Source organism: Myxocyprinus asiaticus, chromosome 26, assembly GCF_019703515.2.
Source record: "Myxocyprinus asiaticus isolate MX2 ecotype Aquarium Trade chromosome 26, UBuf_Myxa_2, whole genome shotgun sequence".
Classification (NCBI taxonomy): Eukaryota; Metazoa; Chordata; class Actinopteri; order Cypriniformes; family Catostomidae; genus Myxocyprinus; species Myxocyprinus asiaticus.
The window spans coordinates 3,824,613-3,843,094 of record NC_059369.1 but is presented as its reverse complement, the minus strand read 5'-3'; the positions used below and the strand labels follow the sequence as shown (position 1 = coordinate 3,843,094).

General features: G+C 38.6%; 1 protein-coding gene across 2 annotated transcripts; it reads left to right on the top strand.

Moving 5' to 3' along the window:
• The first annotated feature begins 4,861 nt into the window (after positions 1–4,861).
• On the top strand, positions 4,862–17,803 carry atmin (ATM interactor). Of its 2 annotated transcripts, none has more exons than XM_051657297.1 (4): positions 4,862–5,124; positions 10,445–10,570; positions 13,599–13,807; positions 14,020–17,803. In XM_051657297.1, the coding sequence occupies exons 1-4, from the start codon at positions 4,906–4,908 to the stop codon at positions 15,761–15,763; spliced, it is 2,298 nt and encodes a 765-aa protein (XP_051513257.1). In that variant the 5' UTR covers positions 4,862–4,905; the 3' UTR covers positions 15,764–17,803. The 2 variants fall into 2 exon arrangements, with proteins under 2 accessions (XP_051513257.1, XP_051513259.1); XM_051657299.1 differs by having other exon boundaries at positions 4,863–5,124; positions 13,599–13,798.
• Positions 17,804–18,482: the final 679 nt, after the last annotated feature.

The window sequence follows — 18,482 nt, the reverse complement described above, 5'->3', positions numbered from 1 at the left end:
GACGTCATTGTTACTACAATAAAATTGTGGTAGCCAGTTGGTGGTTTGAGTATTTCTGTAACAGCTGATCTCCTGGGGGTTTTCATGCACAACAGTCTCTAGAATTTACTTGGAATGGTGCCAAAAACAAAACACATCCAGTGAGCGGCAGTTCTGCGGATGGAAACGGCTTGTTGATGAGAGAGGTCAACAGAGAATGGCCAGAGTGTTTCGAACTGACAAAGTCTACGATAACTCAGATAACTGCTCTGTATAATTGTGGTGAGAAGAAGAGCATCTTAGAATGGAAAGAAATTGGTACTTTTATTCACCAAAGTGGCATTCAACTGTTACAATTTGAAAAAAATGTTCAGAACTTCTTAAACTACTTCAGAGAGTTCTCATCAAAAATCCTCCATGTGCAGCATGACAGCTTTGCAGATCCTTGACATTCTAGCTGTCAGTTTGTCCACATTTCACCCCACACTTCCTGTAGCACTTGCCATAGATGTGACTGTCTTGTTGGGCACTTCTCACGCACCTTACAGTCTAGCTGATCCCACAAAAGCTCAATGGGGTTAAGATCCATAACTCTCTTTTCCAATTATCTGTTGTCCAATGTATGTTTCTTTGCCCACTCTAACCTTTTCTTTTTGTTTTTCTGTTTCAAAAGTGGCTTTTTCTTTGCAATTCTTCTCATAAGTCCTGCACCTCTGAGTCTTCTCTTTACTGTTGTACATGAAACTGGTGTTGAGCGGGTAGAATTCAATGAAGCTGTCAGCTGAGGACATGTGAGGCATCTATTTCTCAAACTAGAGACTGTGATGTACTTATCCTCTTGTTTAGTTGTACATCTGGTCTTCCACATCTCTTTCTGTCCTTGTTAGAGCCAGTTGTCCTTTGTCTTTGAAGACTGTAGTGTACACCTTTGTGTGTGTATATATATATACAGGTGCATCTCAATAAATTAGAATGTCGTGGAAAAGTTCATTTATTTCAGTAATTCAACTCAAATTGTGAAACTCGTGTATTAAATAAATTCAGTGCACACAGACTGAAGTAGTTTAAGTCTTTGGTTCTTTTAATTGTGATGATTTTGGCTCACATTTAACAAAAACCCACCAATTCACTATCTCAAAAAATTAGAATACATCATAAGACCAATAAAAAAAACATTTTTAGTGAATTGTTGGCCTTCTGGAAAGTATGTTCATTTACTGTATATGTACTCAATACTTGGTAGGGGCTCCTTTTGCTTTAATTACTGCCTCAATTCGGTGTGGCATGGAGGTGATCAGTTTGTGGCACTGCTGAGGTGGTATGGAAGCCCAGGTTTCTTTGACAGTGGCCTTCAGCTCATCTGCATTTTTTGGTCTCTTGTTTCTCATTTTCGTCTTGACAATACCCCATAGATTCTCTATGGGGTTCAGGTCTGGTGAGTTTGCTGGCCAGTCAAGCACACCAACACCATGGTCATTTAACCAACTTTTGGTGCTTTTGGCAGTGTGGGCAGGTGCCAAATCCTGCTGGAAAATGAAATCAGCATCTTTAAAAAGCTGGTCAGCAGAAGGAAGCATGAAGTGCTCCAAAATGTCTTGGTAAACGTGTGCAGTGACTTTGGTTTTCAAAAAACACAATGGACCAACACCAGCAGATGACATTGCACCTCAAATCATCACAGACTGTGGAAACTTAACACTGGACTTCAAGCAACTTGGGCTATGAGCTTCTCCACCCTTCCTCCAGACTCTAGGACCTTGGTTTCCAAATGGTTTCCAAATACAAAACTTGCTCTCATCTGAAAAGAGGACTTTGGACCACTGGGCAACAGTCCAGTTCTTCTTCTCCTTAGCCCAGGTAAGATGCCTCTGACGTTGTCCGTGGTTCAGGAGTGGCTTAACAAGAGGAATACGACAACTGTAGCCAAATTCCTTGACACATCTGTGTGTGGTGGCTCTTGATGCCTTGACCCCTGCCTCAGTCCATTCCTTGTGAAGTTCACCCAAATTCTTGAATCGATTTTGCTTGACAATCATAAGGCTGCGGTTCTCTCGGTTGGTTGTGCATCTTTTTCTTCCACACTTTTTCCTTCCACTCAACTTTCTGTTAACATGCTTGGATACAGCACTCTGTGAACAGCCAGCTTCTTTGGCAATGAATGTTTGTGGCTTACCCTCCTTGTGAAGGGTGTCAATGATTGTCTTCTGGACAACTGTCAGATCAGCAGTCTTCCCCATGATTGTGTAGCCTAGTGAACCAAACTGAGAGGCCGTTTTGAAGGCTCAGGAAACCTTTGCAGGTGTTTTGAGTTGATTAGCTGATTGGCATGTCACCATATTCTAATTTTTTGAGATAGTGAATTGGTGGGTTTTTGTTAAATGTGAGCCAAAATCATCACAATTAAAAGAACCAAAGACTTAAACTACTTCAGTCTGTGTGCATTGAATTTATTTAATACACGAGTTTCACAATTTGAGTTGAATTACTGAAATAAATGAACTTTTCCACGACATTCTAATTTATTGAGATGCACCTGTATATATATATATATATATATATATATATATATATATATACACACATTGCATTCATACAGTATTCAGACCCCTTCATTTTTTTTCATATTTTGTTGTTGCAGCCTTATGCTAAAATGCTTTAAATAGTTTTTTTCCCCCACATCAATCTACACTCCATACCCCACAATGACAAAGCAAAAACCAGATTTCTAATAATGTTGCAAATTTATTAAAAAGAAAAAAACTGAAATACCACAATGACAGCAGTATTAAGACCCTTTTCTATGACACTTGAAATTTTGCTCAGGTGCATCTCATTTTCCTTAATGAAAACGTGGTCCAGAGTGCTCAGGACCTCAGACTGGGCCGAAGGTTCACCTTCCAACAGGACAATGACCCAAATCACACAGCCAAGACAATGCAAGAGTGGCTTAGGGACAACTCTGTGAATGTGTGTAGAGTAGCCCAACCAGAGACCGGACTTGAACCCAATCAAACATCTCTGGAGAGACCTGAAAATGGCTGTCCATCAACGGTCCCCATCCAACCTGACACAGCTTGAGAGGATCTGCAGAGAAGAATGGCAGAAAATCCCAAAATCCAGGTGTGCAAAGCTTGTCGCATCATACCCAAAAAGACTTGAGGCTGTAATTGCTGCCAAAGGTGCTTCAACTAAGTACGGAGTTAAGGGTCTGAATACTTATGTCAATGTGATATTTCAGTTTTTATTTTAATAAATTTGCAAAGTTATCAAAAATCTGTTTTTTGCTTTGTCATTATGGGATATGGAGTATAGACTGATGTGAAATAAAATAATTTAAAGCATTTTAGCATAAGGCTGCAACATAACAAAATGTGAAAAAAAAAATGAAGGGGTCTAAATACTTCTCAGAACCCGCATCTCAGAATAGCATTCTGAGATGATAATCTTCTCACCACAATTGTACAGAGCGGTTATCTGAGTTACCGTAGACTTTGTCAGTTCTAACCAGTCTGGCCATTCTCTGTTGACCTCTCTCATCAACAAAGCATTTCCGTCCACAGAACTGCTGGATACTGGATATTTTTTGTTTTTCGCCCCATTCTGAGTAAATTCTAGAGACTGTTGTGCATGAAAATCCCAGGAGATCAGCAGTTACAGAAATACTCAAACCAGCCTATCTGGCACCAACAATCATGCCATGGCACAAATCACTGATACCACATTTTTTTTCCCCATTCTGATGGTTGATGTGAACATTAACTGAAGCTCCTGACCCATATTTGCATGATTTTATGCACTACTGCTGATTAGATAATTGCATGGATGATTGTGGCGCTGTTTTGGCAGCACGAAGGGGACCTACACAATATTAGGCAGGTGGGTTTAATGTTGTGGCTGATCAGTGTATATATTTCAGTGGTGTACAATCCTTAAAGGGATAGTTCACCCAAAAATGAAAATGCTATCCCAGATGTATTTGACTTTCTTTAGAAGAATATCTCAGCTCCATGGGTCCATACAATGCAAGTGAATGGTGGCCAGAACTCAGAAGGTCCAAATCTCACATAAAGGCATCATAAAAGTAATCCATAAGACTTCAGTGGTTTAATCAGTGTCTTCTGAAGTGATTCAGTCATTTTTGGTTGAGAACAGACCAAAATATAATTCCTTTTTCACTATAAATCTTGACAGCAGTCTCCTTGGCGATCGTGATTTCGAGCTCGATTACAAAACCTATAGCCCCATCTAGCACTCTGCGCATGCGTCAAGCACTAGGAAGTGTAAACAAGCTTGAAATCATGATTGTCCCTAGAGACTGCAATGGCAAGATTTGCTGTGAAAAAATAGTTATATTTTGATTTGTTCTCACCCAAAACCAACTGGATTACTTTTATGATGCCTTTATGTGATATTTGGGCCTTCAGAATTATGGCCACCATTCACTTGCATTGGACCTACAGATGTATTATATATTGACTATTTCATATTTTCGTTACAATATTCATAAATGTAGTGAATAACTCAACCCTGGCACAGGTTGATAGTAGAAATGTGACGGTTATGGATTTCTCTCAAAACAGCCACTGTTTCTCGTGTGGTGTAGAACAGAAGACCACATAGCATTCATGAAATTAATATATTCTATATATTTATGGATTAAAATAGCATTTTGAAAAGTACTGATATAATATCTTAATTTCACGTGACAGGGTTGAGTTGTTAAGCTTTACGACAACCACCTGACGATAATACATTTCAAAATATGAATACAAATTATGACATTTCTTCCGGAATCAGACTGTTGCGCTGTATGCTGGTTGCTATGCGACGTCTCCCGGAAGTAAATGGGCGTGTTGTCTTGGTTGCCGTGCGATGTCTCCCGGAAGTGTTTGTGTGTTTGCAGCGTGTGCTGTGCTGCGTTGAATCATGGCTGCCTCTGCAGATAACAATAACAACCGAACCATCAGGCAGCAGAAATGCAGCGAGCAGACGCCCGCACTGGACAGAGAGATCATTAAACCCTCCATAACTGAACTGACCAAAGAAGTGCGCACCAACATCCTCTGCACTGTGGAAGGATGCGGGAAGATTCTGCCCAACACTCCAGCACTCAACATGCATCTGGTCAAGTCTCACAGAGTCAAGGTACAACCTTTACACAACCCTTCAGCAACACCAAGTGCTCGTTCATTTCCTTTTCAGTCCTTCTGGTTGTTCCAGGTGTTTCCCTGTATATGAAGAGTCTGAATTCACTTGAGGTTTGATTTCGTGCATTTTCAGTCTATTGTGTGTCATTTGCGTTCCTTGTGGTAAAAAGAATAAAACATATTGGTATAACAGTGTTAATTACAGTAACATCTCTTTAATTAAGGGGTCTCCAACAATTTTCGGACTAAGGACCCCTTGGTGGGTAGAGAGACGGAGCCGGGACCCCATGTTACATATTGTATCAGATTGAGTGTTGCGTTTCATGCCTATAAAATTGTGTATGATAGGCTACTATATTATTGTATGTACATACTTTATTATGTTTATATTGCAAAGCTTTTGAAATAATAATTAATGTACAGCAGGGGTCTGCAACTTTTCTGACATAAAGTGACATTTTTTTTTTCCTTTTTAGTCACTGTTCCATACCACTTCCTTAATAAAAAGAAAAAGACAGATAGACACTGACAGACAGATAAATAGACAGATAGACAAACCCTGTCCATGCAGAATAATTTTTTTTATAAGGTTACTAATAATGGCCTCGTTTTCCAAAAGCATCGTAACTTTAGTAGTACTTAAATGCTTGTAGATTAACGAGTGATCTGGAGTAATCACACAGCGCTAAGAACATCGTAAGGACAGACTTATTTAGACCCCTGCAGGACAATCACGAAATTACACATAATACAATTTAAATACCTGTAGATGAAATAACTCTCACCGTCACACCGCAGGAAACCGCGCTTCCGGGTTCTTTCGAGCTGCAGATTTCAATGGTGGAAATAGGTAGCGCTGCAGTTTCAATAATCTTTTAAGCTTTATAGAATGTAATAATGTCTGTTAATTTTTTTTATTTTTTATTATTATTATTTTTTGGAATGCCCAATTCCCACTACTTAGTAGATCTTCGTGGTGGCGCAGTTACTCACCTCAATCCAGGTGGTGGAGGACAAGTCCCAGTTGCCTCCGCTTCTGAGACCATCAATCCACGCATCTTATTACATGACTCGTTGTGCATGACACCGCGGAGACTCGCAGCATGTGGAGGCTCATGCTACTCTCCACGATCCAGCACAACTTACCATGCGCCCCATTGAGAGCAAGAACCCCTAATCGTGACCACGAGGAGGTTACCCCATGTGACTCTACCCTCCCTAGCAACTGGGCCAATTTGGTTGCTTAGGAGACCTGGCTGGAGTCACTCAGCACACACTGGATTCGAACTCACAACTCCAGGGGTGGTAGTCAGCGTCAAAACTCACTGAGATACCCAGACCCTCCAATGTCTGTTAATGTTAATAAAAGTTATTATAAATGGTTTATCTGTGGTATACAGTGAAGAAATGATGTGGGTTCTTTTCTAAAATATCAGCAAAACAAGTTTAAACTTGGTTCAGTGAGCCTGTATGATTATGTCGGACATGTAACAGGTTGATGAATACACATCCTCACATGTTTAACACACTTATGAAGCCTAAGAATTTGTGTACTTAGAAATGAAAACTACCATCAGACATTCAATATGTCTTAACTGCTTAAAATATTAACCTACATACAATAAATAATAATATTCTTCAGTATGATCATATTCCATATCAGAACTTAATAACAGCCATTTTCAATAGAACAATATTATTTACTGCATTCAAAATAAATTCAAAGACATCATTTTAGCAGTATGACTTTATTTTTATTCACTTATCCTTTCACAAACAGCAGTCCATGTTCTGCGGTGGTGGAGACTGGTTCTGTTCCTCCTGTTATATCATATATGGTGGTCTTGATCAGATAAGATCATTGTTAGATCATATTTGACCTCATATCTGTCACAGTGACAGCACTTTGGAACTTAAAAACAGCTGTTTGCGATCAGAGTGTGCGTGATTCATTTAAAAACGTTTTAAAAAATATCAACCACTAACTACCAATCTACTGCGGGACAATTGTATCTAATAGAGCAGTCGTGATAACAGTGATGTTGACCCATGAATTATCATAATTTATGTAAAATGCTGAGTTTTTCCTGATGCTACGAATTTGAAGAAGCCCTAATCTCCAGTAATCTATGGAAAACAGGGTGTTTCAACCCCACAAACAGCACTTTTTGGGTATGACATTCGTAATGTTCGTAAAATCGCTCGTGGAAAACGCTCTTAATCGCTAAGATCGGTCGTTATTGGGAAACGAGGCCATGGAGTCTTCATCTCATGTGAGTGATCAATTTCATTAGGAGTAAAACTTTGTAATGAGAAAAACGTTGAGTGCACCTTGAAATATGTTGATTTGAGAGTCACCGTCTTGTGTGTGTGGAACGTTAAGGACCATGTATGCCATCTTGATAATCTCAGCGGTAACTTTAGGCAAGTAAGCTGTTGTTCTGAAAGCAAAAAGCAACTAATAATAAAAGAAACTGTAGGTTGTCATCTGCTCAACCGCACAGCGCCGCAAGCAACGCAAAACAAATGCGTTACTCTACTGCAGTGCTGTAAATGCAAAGATTTTTAAAGTTAAAATTAGTTCAATTAAAAGGCTGTGTCAAGGGAAAGCTACTTTGTTGCATAAATACTTAACACTTTAAATAATATACTGTTTTTATTTATTTTTTCACAATGAAAATGAGAATTGGGGGGAAAATGTGCATAACTGTCATGACAACAATGTAAAAAATCATATATTTACTATAAAAATAGGCTTCATTTCCTCTAGTCAGTTAGTCAGTCACATTTATTTTTAAAGCACATTTAAAAGCAACAACTGTTGACCAAAAAAGCTGTAAGATGAAATCATTTAAAAATAAATATAGCATTACAAGTTTCACCATAACAACGCAATAGACAAAAATTAATTACACATACACAGGACAATAAGAGTAATAATGCTAAGTAGCACCGTTTCATACGATACAGAAAACAGGTCAGATTTAAGAAGTGATTTAAAAACATCAAGAGTTGGAGAGGATCTAATATGGAGCGGCAAATTATTCCAAAGCTGTGGGGCTGCAACTGAGAAGACTTGTTCACCCTTCCATTTATACTTGACCTGGGAACAGTCATCTGCAAGCTATTTGATGACCGTAGTGGCCTTGTGGTCTGATATTGAGAAAGAAGATTGGAAATACAATGCGGTGCCAAGCCATGCAGGCCCTTATAAACAAAAATACAACTTTGAACTGGATCCTGTTTTGAACAGTGAAGAAATAGCACAGCACAGGTGAAATACTTTTTTTTTTGGTTCCAGTCAGAAGCCGTGCAGCAGCATTTTGAACCAGCTGAAGGCGTGACAGAGAGGACTGAAAAAACTCTCAAGTAAAGTGCATTACAAAAATCAAGTCTGGATGAAATAGAAGCATGTATCACAGTCTCCAAATCTTAAAAAGACAGAAATGATTTTAATTTACAGCTGAAAAAAGCTGCTTTTGACCATCATGTGTTTATCAATTTTATGGCTCAATCAAAAATGGCAACTTCTAGCTTATGTAAATTAGAGGATAAAGGTCCCAGAATCTGTGTAAAATAGAATTTCTTATTTGTTGCTTTTGATTTTGAGTAAAATAGATAAGAGTAAATTTTCTCACCAAGTTTCGTGAGAATCACCCAATTTTACAATTAGAGGTCAACCGATAGTGGATTTTGCCGATACCAATAAAGATGATGGAAAAGGTAGATAACCGATTACTGGGTCGATAGTTTTAAAAAAAAAAGATTTATTGAATGTTAAAAGATTTTCATTGTCTTTTATTACTATGACGGGCACAAACATAAAGGCAGCAAGAGTCTAGAATGAATAAAATCCCAGATGCAGTTTATGGTTCAACCAATCCTTATAATTAATAACCAGAAAAAAATGGAAGATTTGGTGCATAGTGTAGAAATTCTAACAATAAACATGCCCAAAACACAAAAGGCACTCTTATTTTGAAATGACAGAGATTTGGCTCTGTTACAATTCTTTATAATAAGTATTTATCAAATTAAGCTTTTTATATCCTATATATCCACCAGATTAACTGGTTTTGTATATGTATCTATTTCACCAGATTAAGTTTGATGAGGAATAAGGTTTATTATTATTATTCACAAGATATGAAGTTGGAGACACAATGTACAGTATGTGCTGACAGAACATGTTTCTATAAAGTCGCAATGTTCTTTGCAGTTCCTCGCTTAAATATGGTTATCCAATCAAAATATGCAATGAAGTGAGGAAAAAATATGGATGAATATTGTCAGTGATGAAAGATTTATATTGTCTAGATGCCACTGTTATACTGTAGAATGAAGCCATTCTAACTGTAGAATACTCCAGTGCTGGCCACAGAGGAATAAAAAACATTTGGCAACTATCAGCTTCTTTTCTTTTTTGGCAGAAAACCGATAGTTCCAAAAAGCTATTATCGACACCGGTTAATTTGTAAAACCAATATATTTGTTGAACACTAGTTACAGTCACAAACCCCAGAGAACAAATACCTCCTGCATGCTGACAGCGCTTTCCAGGGGATGTTAAATATCTCCTATCAGCCTCCTTGACAACTCTTAATGGAGTCGACTGCGCATTGAACGGGAGTAACTCAACCCCAGTCTGCAACACAGGATGAGGCGCAGGCATGGAGAGCTGATGCATTATTTAGCGGTGCAGTTGAAGTGCATTCCATCTGATGGCCTCCTGTATGAGGAGCACTTCACCCACACGACTGCAAAACAACCAGTCCTACATTTGAGGGCCAGTCTCCCTCCCATTGAGAAACTAACATGCAGGTTAGAGACCGTGTTTGGTTTAAAAATGACACTGAATTTAATGCAAAGATATTCTCATACTCTTACTGTTATGTTTGCAGGGGATTGCAACTGCAGAGAGGTCTTTCACAGACTGACAGCCCCACAATGTTACATAAATGTCATACTGTTCATACAGTCAGACTGAGCTGAAAGCTGATAAGGGTTTTTTATGATGGCACTCTCTAGATACGCAGGATATCCCTTACTCTCCTTAGAGAGATTGCGTTTGAATTATAATGGTAGTTGCATGCACACATTAGACATTAGAGTTGAGATGAGCACTGATGAGACTCGCATTTTGTGAGGTAATAACGAATGCATGTAACCTACCCCAAAAAAAGAACATTTTATGAGTGCACAATAGACACAGCTGAGAAACGTTTATATGGTTTACCTGCCATTCACACAATTCTCATGTCTTCCCTACAAAGTACCATGATTAAAATATTTTCTCACTTTGTTTTTTATGACTTCAGGAGGGTCTGGTCAACCCTACAATCAGGAAGGACATAAAGGATTCACAGAAGCTCTATTGTTGCCCAATAGAGGGATGCCCAAGAGGACCAAACAGACCCTTTTCTCAATTTTCACTTGTTAAACAGGTACCTGCCATAAACACGCAACCTGGAAAACATTGTTTCTATCTTTCCTTCGGTGTAATTTACCAAAAAAAAAAAAAATATATATATATATATATATATGTTTAACAGCTTGTAGAACCTTGTATATGTAAAATTTATATATAGTAGGAATGTCCTAAAATATTGATACATCGATTATTGATTGGCACGTTATTTTCTCTAAGTTTTTGAGGCATCGATATATGAACATTAGCCGAGATTTATAGCTACACCATGTTAGTTTTGGCCCTTTAGCGGTTGAAGTTTTTATGTGAGTTGTGATTCGGCACTGCTGTTCGGGCAGATGAATCTCATGGTTTGAGGTTACTTGCTTAGCCTGTGATCATGGAGATTTTCACCAGCAAACCAAAGTCATGGCGTGCTGTTTTCATGTTGATATGTCATTCGGTTAAACATTTATAACCGAGATATTACTTGCTTTGAGGAAGATAACACTCTTATTACATACAGTGCTGTGAAAAAGTATTTGCCCCATCCTGATTTCTTCTGTTTTTGTGTATTTTTCATACTAAATTGTTTTAGATCTTCAAATGAGATACAACAAAACAAAGGCCACCTGACTAAACACAAAATACAGTTTTCAAATATATATATATATATATAATTTTTTTTTTTTTGTTGAAGCATAAAAGTTATCCAACACCTATATCACCCATGTGAAAAACTAACTGCCCCCTTAAAATTAATAGCTGGTTGTGCCACCTTTAGCAGGAACAGCTGCAACCAAACACTTCCGATAACTGGAGATCAGTCTTTCACAATGCTGTGGCGGAATTTTGGCCCACTCTACTTTGCAGAACTGCTTTAGTTCAGCCACACTGGAGGGTGTTCGAGCATGAATTGACTTTTTAAGGTCCTGCCACAGCACCTCAATCGGGTTCAAGTCAGGACTTTGACTAGGCCACTCCAAAACTTTAATTTAGCTTCTTTTGAATTTTCTGGTAGAGAGCATAATTCATGTTTCCCTCAAATATTGCAAGTTGCCCTGGCCCTGAAGCAGCAAAGCATCCCCACACCATCACACTACCACCACCATGCTTGACCATAGGTATGATGTTCTTTTTGTGGAATTCTGTGTGTTTGATTTACACCAGATGTAACAGTCTTCCAAACAGTTCCACTTTCCACTCATCAGTCCACAGAACATTCTCCCAGAAGGTTTGAGGAATCATCAAGGTGTGTTTTGGCTCTTCTGGGTTAGCAGTGGTTTTCGCCACTCTCCCATGGATGGCATTTTTGTCCAGTGTCTTTCTGATAGTGGAGTCATGAACAGTGTCTTTTATTGATGCGAGAGAGGCCTGCAGTTCCTTGGATGTTGTCCTTGGCTTTTTTCTGATTTTCTGGATGAGTCATCGCTGTGCTCTTGGAGGAATTTTGGAAGGTCGGCCACTTCTGGGAGGGTTCACTACTGTGCCAGGTTTTCTCCATTTGGTGATAATGGCTCTCACTGTGGTTCTTGGGAGTCCTAGAGCCTTTGAAATAGCTTTGTAACCCATCCCAGACTGATGTATTTCAATCACCTTTATCCTCATCATTTCTGGAATTTCTTTCGACCTTGGCATAGTGTGCTACTGGGTGAAAACTTTTGCCAGCTTCATGCTGCTGAAAAAATTATATTTAGATGTTGATTTGATTGAACAGGGCTGGCAGTAATCAGGCCTGGGTGTGTCTAGTCCAGCTGATCCCCATGATGAATGCAGTTTCATAGATTTGGGGATTTAGTAACAAATACTTTTTCACACAGGCCCACTTGGTATTGGATAACTTTTTTGCTTCAATAAATAACATTATCATTTAAAAACTGTATTTTGTGTTTACTCAGATCGCCTTTTGTTAGATTTTGTTTGAATTTTTGAAAAAATTTATTATGAGATATACATAAAAAACAGAAGAAATCAGCATGGATGAAAATACTTTTCACAGCACTGTATATTATGATTATTCAAGTGCTTTATCCATTAAACAATACACACATACAATGTTTGTTCAACATCTCAATTAAAGAGGTGAAACTCGTGATATGGCTGAAAAGGGTTCAAATAAAGATACTTTATATTTAAATCTATAGTCTCAGTTGATTATGCAATTGAACCGTAATACTACAATAGTAAGTCTATGCACTGTTAATTTAATGGAAAATTATGTGAGTTGTGGTCCGTGGCGCTGCAGAACTCTGAGCAGCATCTGGAGTCATAGCTGCACACAGCCAGTATGCGTACCTTCATAGATGATAATTGTTTCTAATTTTAGAACGCACCATGTCGTCTGTCAGACGCGTCCGGGGTGTGATCCCTTTTAAGTTACCCTGCTGCTCACACTTTACCAGAGTTTTGTTGATAAATATGTATGAAGAGACAAATGTTTGGGCAAGGAGTAGCCCTATTTACAGTATATCTGAAAAATTTATCATATACAGTAGATTGATAATTAATGGGAACATTTTCTGATTATCAGTGTGTGAAAAAAGCATCAATCCCATGCCTAATATATAGTCATATATATTCAATATTTATATTAATGCTGTCAGTTTAATGTTAATTCAGTGTAGTTAATTATATTAAAATAACAGTGAAGCACTACCTTCATGTTTTTGCAAGTCGCAGTCAGCACAACACAGCAGGACAAGTTCTTGCGTGACAACTCTAAATGCAGGGGTTAAACTTGACACATCATCCTAAAAATGCAACATTTATGTGCAGGATTCTGAAAGCCAGAGGAATGCGACACAACCACAGTCAGACCATCTGACGCATTAGTATATAGACCAAGAAAAATTTAAAATTGCATACAAAATAATTATTTTGATTTGTTTATTTGGGGGCCTTTCTCGGAAAATGTTTATATATGCGATTTTAATCTATTAATTAATCAGAATTTCATGTAATAACTTGATTAAAAAATATAAATAATTGACAGCTTAATTTATATTTAGTTATTTACTCATGTATGGATTTAACTAATATGTTTCCTAATCTTACTAATGGTGTAGCACTTTATGAAGATGCATGCTGAGAAGAAGCACAAATGTTTGAAGTGCAGTAATAGCTACAGCACAGAGTGGGACCTGCGGAGGCATGCTGAAGATTGTGGGAGGACATATAGCTGTACATGTGGTTGTCCTTATGCCAGTAGAGCAGCACTGCTGTCTCATATCTACAGGATGGGCCACGAGGTTCCCAAGGAGCACAGGTACACGGTGTAAGCTGTGGAGAAATATTTAGCTATGATTGAAAATGGTAAATGGTGATGGTAAAGTTTGTAATGGGCAAAACGTGAAAAGGAAAATTGTATGGTCATTTAATTAGTAGCCTTCTGTCTTTCAGTGCTAATTGATATGCCAATTTAAGCTGTTTTACTTGATATTTTCATTGAAATTCTAAAGAGGTGTCAATATTTTGTTTGTCTTATAGGTATCCACCTGTAAAAAAGAGGAAAATGGAAAGATTGTCAAGCAGTGCAACAAACGCTATACCCATCAAACAAACATATGAAACACCAGATACTAAGAAAAAGCTCACTGAGAGAATGGTTCCAATCGAGACAGTCTCTCTAGCCCCAGACACAGCACAACACAACACTAACCACCCTAGAAACATCCAGAAGCTCCTGCTTCCCAAGCCCAAAGTGGCCCTAGTCAACTTCCCTGTCATGCAGCTCGCCCACCTGCCCGTCCTCCTCCCCTCCACAGAAAGCAGTGCCTTGAGGTCCTTGGTCTTGGCTATAGATGCACAAGGGTCCATAAGCACTGTGCAACTTTTACAACCGTCAGTTGGTGCGGTGGTGCCTGATCTGAACACTAAAACAGTGACTTTCAGAGATACATTCCCTGTAACTAGATCAGGCCCAGAAACCATTAGCACAGGAGTACAGGTCAATCTTGAGAACTTTGCCGATCCAATGATTGATATTGGATCCAGAAGCAAAAGCACTTCAACAAACATTCAAACCAACATCTCATACCTCAACAGGGGTTCAGATGCCGGTCCAGTGACTGTTCCCACCAACTGTGAGGTCTCAGTGTCTTCTTGCTCTCAGACAGACATCAGTGTAAGCGCTCAGATTCAGCTGCCCATCAGCGTGCAAACCCAGACCGTACCCTCACGAATCAGAGCCACATCTTCCTTTGGGGCACAGACAGATTTGTTCAGTTTCTCGTCCTTTAATGTGACTCGAGAAACACAGACAAGTTGTTCTGTGGTAGCCCCAGTGGATAAAAGCCAGATGGACCAAGCAATGTGTACAGATATCTTCGATACTGATACACTCAGCGTCTCCACTCAGACTGCAATGACTGATGCGTCTTTCAGAAACAGTGGTTTAGAAGATCCCCTGACCAGCACTGGATCTGGCCTCTTTGAGGACAAGGCTGCCGCATCCATGTGTTTTGGGGCCCAGACTGACCTTTTACACCAAAACCCAGTAGCAGACAACCAAACTCAGACCATGATACTTTTCCGAGACCTGGAGAAAATACTGTCGGACAGCATGGCCGGGGCAGCTTCCAGCTGCACTTCAGGTTTAGTTCCTGTGCACGAACCACATCACACTGGCATTGATTTTGATTTCGAGGAGTTCCTTAATGCAACGCACATTCAGACCCAAACGGAAGAAAGCAGCCTGAACGGCCTGAATTCAGAGACGACATTGGAACTCCTAGACATCGAGACACAGACTGACTTTCTGCTCTTCGATAACCTTGGTGATGGACACAATAGCGACGTGGGAACAAGGGTGCAACCAAATGATCTTGAGCTCGAGATGTTCGACACCCAGACCCAGACCGACCTCAACTTCCTGCTTGACACAAGCGGGCACATGCCCCTCGGCAGTATCCTCAGACAGTCTAGTTTCAGCATGAGCACCGAGTCCTCAGACACAGAGACGCAGACTGACATCAGACCTACACCGCTGCCTCTGCCCTGCACCCATGATGGTCAGGTCCAGCTCAGCAGTGCCGAAACCCAGACCGTCTCCAGTTCCTTTCACAGCCTAGGCCACCTCTTCCACACGAGCAATGAGACCCAGACAGCGGTGGATGACTTTCTATCAGCGGATTTGGCCTGGAACATGGACTCTCACTTTAGCTCTGTGGAAACCCAAACGTGTGAGGAGCTCATCGCGCTATTTCCACACGCTGAGAAACCCAATAGCTGAGGGCTCTGTCAAGGTGGCAGTTGCAATTAGGGCAGTGTAATGGAGTCATTCCTGGTATCTCGCTCGGCAAGGGTGGCAGAGTTCAAAAATGGCCCTCATCATCTAGAGCACATTCTGTCAGATGATAATGCCGCATGCTCATAAAAATGTAGAATCTCAGACATCATTCCATAATAAGGTAAAGCTTATCTGCCCAGATTTAAAGATATATAGAAGATAGACATTTATAGCACTTTATCACCTCAATGTCATTATTTTACTGCTCTAGTTTTATTTTCATTTCAATTAATGTTCATCTTATTTTAGTGATCCTTAAAGTATTTTGTTTGATACAGTAGGTCAGGGCCGAGGCTCTCGTGGGCGTGTGCTGAATACTGATGTTACTACTATTTTTTTTTGTGTGTGTGTGAAATTCAATAAGCTGGATAGAGATAAACATGAATTACATAATTTTATTAAAAAGCTTTGTTTGGCATACTTTCTAGTCTGCTGTTGTTTAGATAACTGGAGTCTTTCTGCATGTTTTTTTTATTTATTTTTTTGCCTTGGACTGGTCATTTGCTTTGTGGTGTAAAGCAGACTTATATGATGTTTATTAGTGCAATGCTCTAGACCCACCTAATTCTTGTCACTGTGAGAAAATCCTGGTTTATTACCAAATCCATGCAGATATTTCTTGTAGACTGTTATGGCAAAATAACTTTAAAAATTCTATATATTAAACCAGTTGAACTCACTTTTTAAAGGAATAGTTCACCCAAAAATGATCATTCTCTCATCATTTTCTCCCCCTCGTGCCATCTCAAAATCATATGACATCCTTTAAAAATATCTTTGTTTGCATTTGTGAAAGAAAATCATAAAGACAGCATGAGGGTGAGTAAATTATGAGAGGATTAGCCTTTTTGGGTGAACTATTCCTTTAACTTTTGCACACTTATGCATGTTTCAGATGTTACATTTCCTTGAAAACCAGAGCTGAGGCATTGCTTTTATTTACTATGATTTACATTTCTGCACTGTGAGTGGTAGATGAAAATATGCAAACCACAAAAGTTTACAGTGAAATAAATATTTAATATTTCTTTGAAAGCATGTATTAATTTTCATATTAAATGTATTTAGCCACCTTTATGCATTTAATTTTCAGTTACTCATATAACGCTTTTTGTTGGTGCCTTCAGTAACAAGTAACCATGCTTTTCTTGAAATATAATTCCTGATGCTGCTTAATGGAGGAGTAGCAGAATTGCTTTCCTTTTATTGGTGTTTTGTTAGGATATTTGTGCGTTTATATGTGTATGCTTCTTTTGAATGTTTCATCTGTAAGTGTGACAGCTCATTCACTACTTATTGGCCTTACTGCACAAAATATAAAAGCCAACCATAGCCTCATTTTCATTCAGTGTATATGAAACATTAATTGTATGTTATGCAGTGTTTTAGCTCAAATTTCCCTTCATTTGTACTCTAGTACTCTATATAGTGGAATTTCGACAACAAGTAGAATGTAAGTGACGCTGTGTCTTTTCACTGTACAATATTGAGTTGGCTGCTTCTCAGCATTGTAACCGCTAAAGAGTTATTAGTGTTTTCATGCTTAAACTCTAGGGACTCTCATATTCAGCCACTACAAATTAAAATGTATAATTTAGATCTGAAATTAGATCTTGCAAATTAATACATGATCATTATATTTAGGTAATGTACTAATATCATAGTAAAAGCAATTGCTATAGAAAACTTGAAAGAGTCCAGCTAAGCTCAAGTGTTTCTCTGTTAAGAGTGCATGCAGTTTTTTTCATGCCAAGAATATATTTTGAGTTGCTTTTATTTTATTTTGCCATTATCAACGTATGTGTCTTATGTAACTTGGTATGAGACATTATTTATAATTATGTATATTATTAATGCTATGGTTTGAGATGATTCTGTAAATTGTTTAGGGGCTGGCCGTGTGTATCTTTTGAACATTGGTTATGTTCTGTTGTTTAGTATGCTGCAGCACCTCAAAATAAAAATAAAACCACAGAGAACATTTTTATGGGTCATTAATAGAGTCAAGCATAATATCAATGTTTATATTACACCAACACCATAATTAGATTTTCTTTTCTTCTCTGCTCTATTAGTATGGACATTCAAAATGACAACAATTTAATAATTGTCCTGAGCAAGTTTTGTAGATGTCAGTAAATGTAAACACATGAAGTTTTTTTTCCTGATTAGACTGTGCTCTAATTCACATTCAGCAGGTAATATTTATGTAGAACAATCAAACAACTCATGGTATATTTCAGTCCTGTGAAAAAATATTTGCCCCTTCCTGATTTCTTGTTTTTTTTGATACTAAATTGTTTTAGATCTTCAAATGAGATATAACATAAAACAAATGCCTCCTGAGTAAACACAAAATAGTTTTCAAATATATATTTTTTTTACTGAAGCAAAAAAGTTATCCAATACATATCACCCATGTGAAAAACTAACTGCCCCCTTAAACTTAATAGCTGGTTGTGCCACCTTTAGCAGCAACAGCTGCAACCAAACACTTCCGATAACTGGAGATCAGTCTTTAACAACGCTGTGGTGGAATTTTGGCCCACTCTACTTTGCAGAACTGCTTTAGTTCAGCCACACTGGAGGGTGTTCGAGCATGAACTGACTTTTTAAGGTCCTGCCACAGCACCTCAATCAGGTTCAAGTCAGGACTTTGACT

Excerpts from the sequence above, each read along its gene's own strand:
- atmin (XM_051657297.1), top strand. The coding sequence starts at position 4,906 with ATGGCTGCCTCTGCAGATAACAATAACAACCGAACCATCAGGCAGCAG. Across the intron at positions 5,125-10,444 it reads TCAAGTCTCACAGAGTCAAG|GAGGGTCTGGTCAACCCTAC; the intron begins GTACAACCTTTA and ends TTATGACTTCAG. Across the intron at positions 10,571-13,598 it reads AATTTTCACTTGTTAAACAG|CACTTTATGAAGATGCATGC; the intron begins GTACCTGCCATA and ends CTAATGGTGTAG.